Consider the following 10,889-nt stretch of genomic DNA (forward strand, 5'->3'; position numbering starts at 1 on the left):
TTTTTTGCTTAAGATTTATTTATTATTTATACAGTGTTCTGCCTGCATGCCAGAAGAAGGCACCAGATCTCATTATAGATGGTTTGTGAGCCACCATGTGGTTGCTGGGAATTGAACTCAGGACCTTTGAAAAGAACAGACGGTGTTCTTAACCTCTGAGGCATCTCTCCAGCGCCTCCTTTTTTTTTTTTCCCTTAAAACAGGGTTTTTCTGTGTAGCCTTGGCTGTCCTAGACTCACTTTGTAGACCAGGCTGGCCTTGAACTCACAGAGATTCACCTGCCTCTGCCTTCCTGAGTGCTGGGATTACAGGCGTGTGCCACCATGTGCAGCTGGATGCCATGCCACATGCCTGTAATCCCAGCACTCAGGAAGGCAGAGGCAGGTGAATCTCTGTGAGTTCCAGGCCAGCCCGGTCTACAATGCGAGTCCAGGACAGCCAAAGCTACACATACACACACACACACAACCCTGTCTTGAAAAACAAAACAACAACAACAACAACAACAAAAACCCAAAAGAAACAAACAACAACAAAAGCCGCACACACAAAAAAAATGAGTATTTAAAGTGGGGATCGTGGGGAATAGAATAGTGTAGCTCCCAATACTGGAAGCTGACGTCACACATTCCCAGCATGCTCATGAGGTAGACGTGCTGGTCTGTGGACTTGCTATAGCTGTCTTTTGAACAGGCTAAGTTCCATGCTCCGAAGGATGCTGTACCACAGATGTCAATGCCCCCAGGCCTTCAGAAGGGCCCTCCGGACAGCCCTACCCTCCCTGGCTGGAGAAAGGCCAGCTCCAAGCTGGGCTGGCCTGCACCTGCTTCTGTCCAAGGCAGGCTCCTGTGTGTTCAGAGCCAACTCCCACCAGCATGTTTTACATATTTTAATTAAAGCGCTGCCCTGGGCTGGCAGGGCCTCTGATAGATGGCTGCAATCCCGAGATGCAGGGCTTGCAGCGGTGTGAAACAAGGCATCCGACGCTGCACTGGTGAATGCGTTGGCTCACACCTCTGGAGGCAGGTTTCTGCTCCTTTCTGTGAGGAGGCAAGCAGCAGGCAGGTGCCAGTTACATCCAGATGCAGCTTGGGCAGGGCTCAGAGACTAGGAAAGAGCAGAGCGACTTTAGAAATGTGCCAAGGGTGGGTTCTGAGGACCAGCTGGCTAGTGGGTTCTGGACAAGTCTGCTTCTTGCAGAAACACAGCCCCCTGGACACTCCTTAGCAGTGTCAAATTATGACAAATGGTGTGGCTAAAAGTTGCTGGGTGGCAGCTGCCGCATCTCAGAGGGAAGCAGGTATTTTTAGCATCGTGCCTTGGGGGTTCTGGCACTGGGTTAATTAATCACGGTGAACAGGACCAAGTCTTAGTCCTCACCCTTATCCCCACCCCCAACTCCAGCCTTGCTCTCATTGGCCAGCCTGGGAGACCAGCAGCTGTCCCATATGGCCCTCACACAGGCAGCACAGGGAAACCCTCTTGCACCTCTCTGATGCTGGTCCTGTACCCTCCCTCATGGCCGCCTCCTCTTCTTCCCATGTCCCCCCGGCTGCTGTGCTTGCCTCCGGTCACACAGCAAGATTCAGGTTTCCTTCGCTGCTTCCATCCCATATCTGCCCCATGCCCAGTATCCCCAGAACATTATCTCCAGCTCTCCGCCTTCATCCCAAAGCTTCACCTCGCAAATCCGCCATCTTGCTGAACCCAAGGCCTTCCTACAACCCCCACTCTTTTCTTCAGGGACCTGGTGCCAGCCCCACGGCCTTATGTGTTGCTTGCTCACTTTACTGTTTGTTCCCTCCCAGCGAAATGCTGGCGGTCTCTCAGAGCAGGATCTCCCATGTCTTTTTTTTTTCTTCCCCTCTCTTTCAAACACTTATTGCCTAGCTCAGAGAACACTGGGTAAGCGAGCAAGGGATTGCGCCAAGTCTATGTCCATATGGGTGGATAACTAGGTAGACAGGCGTGTGGGAGAATGAACGAGTGGATGAAAGAGCGATGACGAGGTGGGCAGATGGATGGGTGGGTGAATGGGTCGGGTGGGTGAAAGGCTGGCTGGAAGAGGTACTAGTCAAGTGACCTCATTTAGGCCACTGTAACCATCACGAGAGGCACAGGACCAGAGGATGCTGGGAGAAGAGAACCCACAGCTGTTCCCCCTCTTCTATAAATAGCTGCTCACATGCTGTCTGGGAGTGTGACATGTTGCCCTGAAATCCATTTCTCCCGGCATTGTTTTCCTTGGGGGACAAGGCGAGGTAGACACTGCCTGGGAAGTTGACTTAAGTACTTCATCTGAGGCTTAAGCAAGGTCTTTTCTTAAAGACACTCCCACTCTTCATGGGAGGCACAGCCTGTCCTTCCCTTTGCTTGAGTACAACTCCCCAGTTGGCTCTAATATTGGGAGGCCTGCATATTAGGGGAACTGGCTTGATCCCAACTCCAGTCCAGGGAGAGAGCTATGACTTCGTGAGCCGACCTTGGGCTAGAAAGTAACTGTGGTTGAGTTAGAGATGCCTATGGGTTAGAAATGGCTGGGAACGCCATTCTAACAGGGCAGGAGGAACTTCCAGCTTCATAGGGTTTCGTGGCTTGACAAAGTGACAGGAGAGATGGGGGGGGCTGTCCTAATCCCCAAAGGAATTGGGGTCTATACTATTGACAGAGGTGAAAGTGCACGGTGGGGTGGGGGTGGGGGTGTCACGCTGTATGGTTTCCATTTCTGAGGTGGCCAGGTCAAGAAGAAATGGTTTTAAGACCCCAGGTTACATCCTGCACTCAAACTCAGCCTTTAGGAAAGTGGTTCTCAACCTTCCTGATGTTACGACCCTTTAATACAGTTCCTCATGTAGTGGTGACCCCAACCATAAAACCTTCATGCTACGTCCACAACTGTAATTTTGCTGCTGTTATGGATCACAATGTAAATATCTGTGTTTTCCAGCAGTCTCAGGCGACTCCTATGAAAGGTTTCTTAAACCTCCAAAGGAGTAGTGAGCCACAGGTGAAGAGCCCTTGCTTTACAGCATGCCGTTTAAGAGCCACACCCCACGCTGACTGAGCTGGACTCTTGGGGAGTGGCGGCGGGGGGGGGGGGGGGGGAGGCGGGGATGGGATGAGGCCTGGGTCTCTGCACAGCTGTTTACTATCTTTTTGAGTCACGGGGAAGCTATGACAAGCTGAAAGAAACTGGGGCAGGGACCCCTCCCGGTGATGGGATTCCAGGTCACGGATGCTTTGCTAGCTCTATGTTCCCTTGAAAGGAAGAGATAGAGCCGCAGTCCTGATCCCCGAGACAGACGGGAAGGCAGGTGGAATGTAAGGCCAGGCTGGACTGTGGAACTTCTGGGCACAGGGGCCCATTCAGAGTTTATACAGCCAGTGTGTGGAGTTATTGTCCTGAAGGCTCAGGAGGCCACTAGGCCTTGGGGATAGCAGCAGCTCTCAGTTCCCCATGGCTCCTAAAATAAAGGGATGACAACACCATCATCTTCTCTGTGGTTCTGGAAAGCAAACTGGAGCCTCGTTCAGCAGCACCAGAGGAACTGAGGAAACGCTGTCCCAGTGTTGGCCTTTCGACTTTCCTGTCACAGCCACAGCCGTGACTTCTGCTGTTCCCCGTGTGAAACAAAGGGGAGAGGCAGGAAGAGGGACAGCAGAGGAGATGACTTAGAAGAGACACATTATTTTTGTTCTCCCGTTCACTAATCTGGGAAATATTATTTATTGACCGAGAACCTGTTAGTGCTGGGCACGGCTAAGCCCCTAATTAAATATGCCTCAGACCCCCATTCTGTTTCCATGCCCCAGCCCCGCCCATTCCTAGGTGGAATTCTGAGGCTGCGGTTTCTACGAAGGCCAGTAGGTGTCAATGTGTAAGCAGAAAAGCCAGGGGTGGCCAGCCTTCGAGAGCCACCTAGGGAACAAAACTCCATTTCCTCTAGTTATCTGAGTGCCGTTGTATGTGTGTGGGGAGGACGGGGGGGGGGGGGGGGGGGGGAGCAGGCAGGACACTTGCAGGTAAACAGGTTGAGGAATACACAATCTGTGTTTGCCAGAGTTTACTGTGCCTAAGGGGACAGACAGCCGAACCAGGTAACAGTCCTAAGAGACAGACAGAGGAAAGTCGGAGCAGAGGCTATGGAAGGCTATGTGGCGCCTTTGAACACTGTTGTCCGCCGAGAAGATTTCTCCCACCTCTCATGTCACAATTGGGGGAAACAGACTCAGCAAGGGGAGGTGACTGACCTAGGACCACACAGCAGCTCCCAGCTCCAGCTCTCCAGACTCCTAGAAAAAAAAGTAGGTACTCTTTCCATTCAACATTTTTTTTCCCTCAGTAATTGGAGTTTCTCGTGATTCAAAATTTCACCTTCATTTAGTTACAACTGTTCCTGCCACCTGCCCTCTCTGATGAAAGCATGAGGCCACCCAGATATTCAGTCGACATCTTGGGGAAGGGCAGCAGCCCTCACCGTGGGCCCTGGGGTGCTGGAGTTGGCTTTTCCGGGCTCAGGAGGGCTCATTTGATTCTTCACTTCCTGGAGACAGCAAGTTGGTAGCTTGAAATTATTCTTGCTGGGAGTGTTGACACTATGGAAATTGGCAGCACCTGCCCATCAGAGATTTAGTTTTCTCTCCCAGAGAGCAATACACCCCAGCTCTCAGGAATTCTGAGAGGGAGACAGGGGCTTAAAGGTGTGTGTGTGTGTGTGAAAGGTAATCTACTAATGAGACACCGCTTCCGAGGGTGAAGCTGAGTGGGGCTCCAGTGCAGGAGGGGTTGGGTGTCAGGGGGCTCAGAGATGAAAAACCTAACAATCTTTGAAGTCACATGGATGTGAAGGAGTCTAGCTTTATCCCAGCGAGCTTATTCTGTGTTGTTCCGCAGTGGCAAAACAAAACACCAGAAGCTGAGATAGTTATAAGGCAACAGCAGCAGCAGCAGCAGCAGCAGCAGCAGCAGCAGCAGCAGCAAAAGACTTTGTTTCTTTACAATTCTGTAATTCCAGAAGTCTGGGAGTCTAAAAATCAAGGTGCTAGCATCTGGTGAGGACTTTCAGGCCATCACATCCCATGTGACGGCAGAAAGGCAACTATGGCAGGAGAAACAAAAGGGGGGGTCAGGCCCCGATTTTTAATTTATTTTAAAAAATATTTATATATTTATACAGAGTATTCTGTCTGCATTTGTGCCTGCAGCCAGAAGAGGGCACCAGATCTCATTATAGATGGTTGTTGAGCTACCATGTCGTTGCTGGGAATTGAACTCAGGACCTTTGGAAGAGCAAGGAGTGCTCTTAACCTCTAAGCTCTCTCTCCAGCCCCCCAATTTTTTTGTGATAAAGAACCCACTCTAGGGATGATGATGTCCATCCGATACACTCTGCCTCCTAAAGACCCTTATTTTAGGCGGGATGCGGTGGCACACACCTATAATCCCAGTGCTCCGGAGGCAGAGGCAGGACAATTGCTGTGAATTCAAGGCCAGCCTGGTCTACAAAGTGGGTCCAGGACAGCCAAGTAAGTATACACAGAGAAAGCTTGCCTCTTCAAAGAAAAAAAAAAAAGAGAGCCTTATTTCTCAATATTGATACGATGACAGAGTTTCAAAATGAGTTGGGAAGGGGACAGGCATTGGAACTATGGTACTAGACGCTGCTGTGGCTGCTGTCCCAGGTAGGGCCATTGGTAAGACAGCAGAGCAGGAACCATCTTGAGCAAGGAGGTAATTTATCTAGCTCTAGACGGATCGACTTCAAAGCTGGTTGCTGCAGGAATGTTTGCCTGGAGCCCTTGAGGGGAGGCCTGGTCAAGAGATAGTAATCTATAAAGGCAGAGGCTTGCTCTTGACTGAAATGTGGCTAGAAACATTTGTCTCTGTTGGGGTAACCAGGCAAAACCACAGATTTAGCCATACACACACCCGTCTCTTATTTGCCTAGTTCCAGAACCCAGCAAGCACTCATTTTTATCCTACCGTTATTTTGTGGACCACACTTCAAAAGCAAACGCATCTATCACAATAGATCGTCTAAGCATTCCGGCATCATTGCGGGAATATGGAGTCAGGATCCAATTACTCCTTTAGAATCTTAGAGCTAGTGGTGGACCACCCATCATCTCTTACGATGACTTTGTGCTACTGGTGAGGAAGCCCAGACACTGTGCCACAAAACCATCCATGTTTCTTGGCGGGTGGGAGACCGCTCCGTCTTGGCAACGTGTGAACCTGACCTGGTTTGCCTTGACTTGGGCAGTTTTCTCCACTCTTTGGGATTTGGTTTGCCCTTGGGGTTAAAGGAAAGTTTGGACTCTGGTTCTGAAATCGGGACGACTTGAGGAGAACCCTCATCTCAGGAGACTTGGGAAGCACTGGTAAAACTGTTTGTTGGGTACCAACCAAGGAAGCTACAGTATGCAAAACAGTGAACTGGGGCCTTCCTTCTGATTGGCTGAAGGGTCTTGACGTCATAATGAGACAGAGTCCGTTCACTCCAAATGGCAGCGCCTCTAGCCACCGAATCTCTCTCTGACTCAGTTGGTTCCTTGGTTTCCTCCGTGCAGAGGAGATGATGGAAGCTCTCTTTCAGACAGGCTCCTTCCTTATGAAGGTGAACACCGTACAGGGCAAGAAGATGGTGGAGAGTGGGCTCCAGTCTGGGGACCTTTCCCTGTCTCAGTCATGGCCCTCCTGCCTCCCTCTGCCGGCCGACCTGGAGATCCTGCAGCAGAAAGTTGCCGCGGTGCAGAGGGAGCTGGAGGACTTTAAGAAGGAGGCACTGAAGGCCATCCATTACCTGGAGGATGCCTTCTCCGAGATGAATGGCGTCTTGGCACAGCAGGAGGAGCAGGCGGCACGGGTGAAGCAGCGGCTGACGGAGGAGGAAGACCGTGGCGTCGTTCGCAACAAGGTCCTCACCTTCCTCCTGCCCCGGGAGAAACAGCTTCGTGAACACTGCCAGCAGCTGGAGCAGATGCTGGTCAGGAGCCGTAACCCGCTGCGAGTCACCAGGAAGAGCTAGGCCAACTGAAGGGCCTGCGCATGCGCCTGTCCAGGCAACTGAAGATTGGTTTTGTTTTGTTTTTGTTTTTTTTAATGGAAGGAAAACGCTAGGTCTCTATTTATTCCCCTTTCCCCGTTTTTATTGCTTTCCTGCTACCAAAATAAAACCATGCAAAGAGGCAAAAACCAAACCAACCAAACAAACAAACACAAACCCCACCTCAATATGATTTTTGGGTGACGTTCCATTTATCCAGCCTCATCAAGGAAGGAGGCCCCAGATGCTAAGTCAGATCTCTAACTTTCACCTTGAACAGTTTCCTGTTTGTAATGGTAATGGTTGCTTGGATGTGTAGCGTTTTTCTTGTACATTCTTAAACTGGTTGTGTTGAACAGATTCCCCTTTCTTTTAAAGACTCCAGGCTTTCAGAACTTGTCACTTAGCAGTTGGTTTACTAAGACCTGTCCATGTATGTTCTACACTGAGACAGGCCAGGGGCTTGTCCACATCCTGAAATGGCCTCAGATGCTTGCATCTGTGTAATTCCTGACTCACTTCCCCCCACCCCCACTCCACCCCCAGTCTTACTTGTACGATGGACTGCTTTTCTCTTTTCCTTATTGCTTTTGTTCAACTCTGCTTCCTCCCCACTTAGCCTGTAGATGCTCTCAGATGGTGGAACTCTCTCGAGTTCACCAGAGGCGACACCTATAAAGATAGCACAACAAAGCAGAAACTTGTCACCTGCATTTGATTCATGAAGTAGGAGTTTTAAGGTGTCTGGTCATTTATCTGTGTACCCCTTGACCCTCTGCACCCACAGGCACCTCCCGAGGGCAGGTCAGTGCTACTTTCATATGGCAAACTAACCACAAACCCCAGAGCACTGCCCTCTGTGTTTCTCCATGTCAGCGAATGACTAGTCTCCAGGTCCAGGCCACTTGTGCTTACTCATCTTACAGCCTCACAACCCCCTAAACCAATCAGGCTGTTTTTAGACTAGTTCCTTCCGGGGTACTGGAACAATCACATGTGACTCCAGGCCACTAGCAGTCACAATCAGCCCCTGTTTCACTGATTCATATTCTCTAGCTCCAGTCCCTCCCAGATGCTGCCTCATCTGAGGGGCCTGGTAGCCAGCGGCAACACGGAGCAGTTGGGTCTCTCTAGTCTGGGGCTTGCAGCCTGGCCTATACCCTCTGTTCCTCCATTCATCCATCCTCCTCCTCCACACAGACTCTCTCAAATAAGATGCAAATATTTGGATCCCCTTGAGCGGACCTTCACCAAAGGACCTTGTGACCCATGGTTAAGCATGCTATCCCACCATCCCCTGTCTCCCTAGAAGGCTGTATCTCTGCTCTGACTACAGGCAGCCTCTGCTCTAGCTTAGCTGAAGCAGCGTCTGAGTGTTGATAGTCACGTAAAAGCTGAGAGTCATCAGCCATAGCACATACCGTGACACACTTCCCTTTAGGGTTATGCGAAAGCCAAGACTGAGCTGAGTAACTTGCCCTAGATCAAAGCTGGTCAACCTGGGGTTTGAACCTAGCACTAGGTAGCTCTTTAGACCCTGTGCTCATGACTGTCTTGTTTTGGAAGGCTTGATGGGTGTCTGACATATGCTCCTAGTGTAGGTGAAATATTGCTGAAATTGTTGAGGTTAGCACTGGGAGAAGGGGGGTGTTTCTTGGAGATTACTAAACCCTGGAAAGAGAGAGAGAGAGAGAGAGAGAGAGAGAGAGAGAGAGAGAGAGAGAGAGACAGACAGACAGACAGACAGATTTCAACTGTAACTAGGAAAAAGAGGTTGGCTAGTTGATAGAGGTCTGCCCTATGTAGAGGAAACAGGATCTAAAGGTACTCCCAAGGAGAGACCCTGGAGGAGACCTACAGGTCCAGCCTGCCATGCACTTGCCCAGGAGACTGTGTGTGTGTGTGTGTGTGTTGAGAAGAGGTTAGGCAATTGGTGCCAGCAAGACCACATCTGCAGCCACATATGTTTAGTTTTGGTCTGACATTTTGAGAGGGTCCTGGATAGCTGAGACCATGGGAGAGAGGACAGGGAAGATAGGCCTGGGGGCCTTGCCGGACATAGTTTTAGGGAAGACCCAATCCTGATTTTGCAAGCACTGGAGAAAAACTGCATTGTGGGGCTCGAGGGGCCTAATGAGTGTTGCTTTTTTTTTTTTTTCTGCTCAAGTTAAGCACCAGATGAAGATAAACACAGAAGACGGGCTAATGAAGACACAGTGCCACCTTTATAGCTGATAACTTGCTTGAGATTGTGGTTTAGGATCTGTCAGGCACAAGTACCTGAGACTTTGCCTCTAAACCTGATTCCATCTCCAGGCATAGTGAAGCAGCTGGTGGGGGGGGGTGACCCTCAAAGGGCTGCGTCTATGGGCCTGTGGCATGGTCTGAGTACAGAGGAAAAGCCTGGGAGAGTGGAAGTGGTGTGTGCTGGCTGAGCACTGCTCTTTCTCCAAACTCACTAGGTGGGAAGTCATCTGCTTTCCCTGAGTAGGAAGAGGAAAGAGACAGAGAGGCCAGGGGCATATATATTACGTGTGTGTGTGTGTGTGTGTGTGTGTGTGTGTGTGTGTGTGTGTGTGTTCTTCCATTGTGAAAGAGACTGGGGAATAAGCCATGAGGAAAAGGGTCCAATTGAAACCACCTGATCCTGTAGGGTAGCAGTCGTCACAACAGACAGGCGATTCCATGGAGCAAACTCCCACCCCTGTATTAGAAACAAAAATGACATTGGGTGTTGTTATGTGTCTGGGCTCTAAATGGCTGCCTCAGCTCATCTGGGACGAGGCCAATTTGGAAAACAACTTTCACATTTAAAGGATTCTGGGGAACGGGCATCAGAGCCCTTGCAATATCCTGTCTGATGGACTGTCTTTGTTTCTTCCCTGGGGCCTTGGTCCTCACCAGATGGTTTATGCTAACAATGTGATTTATGGTCTGGGCCCTGGATCGTGCTATACGGGTTTGACCTCTAGGGGAGCTGCTGACTGCGGAACCAGCTAGCCAGCTAGGCTGCTGCCTTGTGCCTAGGAGATAAGCCACCAATAAAAACTCTGGACACTAGAACCCAGAGGAATTGACCTGGTCAGCACTACTTGACCCGTGTTGCCACACATCTTTGCTGAGAAAATTAAGCGTCATGCATACAAATGTACCAATAGGCCAGCTGGAAGCCTCGAGGCCTCTCCTTGTGTCTGTCCTCCAGGTCTTTGATGGTTTCAAACTGGTTTTCCACACTGCTAAACAGAAACTATGAAGATGGTGGTTTTCATAAACAGGCTTTACTTACTTTGTGGCTTCTTCTTCCTTTCACCTTTCCCACCCTTTCCTCACCCTTTCAGCCCCCTAATACTAGATAGGGGAGAAAAAAAAGGGATAGCAGGAGTCAGAAAGGGAATGGCGTTACCATCATTAGACTACTTCCTGCTGATTAGGGGTGTGGAGTTCCTTGGGGGCAAGTTCCATCTTCTCAGTCAGGATATCTAATTTCTTCTTGTTTGTTCTTTGTGCCTGACTGCTTAACAAACGGTGACCAATACCAGCCAACTATCAACCAAGGGCATTTATAGACCCTTTGAAAAGTCCCCTAGAATTCCAAATGTCACACAATCGCAGAGCCTATCCGCAGAGCTGGCAAAACGGCACCTCTGCTAGAGCACGAGGCAAACCGTAGTCAGCTGCTGATAAGTATCCCCACACCTGGGATCAAAGTGAAAACATATTCTTCTAATATTTCTGTGTGCTTTTTTTTTTAAGATATCAAAACTCCAAAATTCTCATGACAAGCTTTACTTAGTTTCCCCGATTTCTTCTGGTAGATGGTAGAATCTGAGGGCGTGACCCGGA

At 49.9% G+C, this 10,889-nt stretch overlaps 1 protein-coding gene across 3 annotated transcripts; it reads left to right on the plus strand.

The window, feature by feature from the left end:
* The first annotated feature begins 4,247 nt into the window (after positions 1-4,247).
* CCDC182 (coiled-coil domain containing 182) lies at positions 4,248-7,725 on the plus strand. Of its 3 annotated transcripts, XM_084750650.1 has the most exons (3): positions 4,248-4,305; positions 4,386-4,557; positions 6,597-7,725. In XM_084750650.1, the coding sequence occupies exon 3, from the start codon at positions 6,612-6,614 to the stop codon at positions 7,026-7,028; it is 417 nt and encodes a 138-aa protein (XP_084606776.1). In that variant the 5' UTR covers positions 4,248-4,305; positions 4,386-4,557; positions 6,597-6,611; the 3' UTR covers positions 7,029-7,725. The 3 variants fall into 3 exon arrangements, with proteins under 3 accessions (XP_084606776.1, XP_084606777.1, XP_084606775.1); XM_084750651.1 differs by lacking the exon at positions 4,386-4,557 and having other exon boundaries at positions 4,253-4,305; XM_084750649.1 differs by lacking the exons at positions 4,248-4,305; positions 4,386-4,557 and having other exon boundaries at positions 5,567-7,725.
* Positions 7,726-10,889: the final 3,164 nt, after the last annotated feature.

Source organism: Acomys minous (assembly GCF_964271855.1).
Source record: "Acomys minous genome assembly, chromosome: 12".
Taxonomy (NCBI): Eukaryota; Metazoa; Chordata; class Mammalia; order Rodentia; family Muridae; genus Acomys; species Acomys minous.

Coding starts and splice junctions, on each gene's coding strand:
- CCDC182 (XM_084750649.1), top strand. CDS start 6,576: ATGATGGAAGCTCTCTTTCAGACAGGCTCCTTCCTTATGAAGGTGAAC.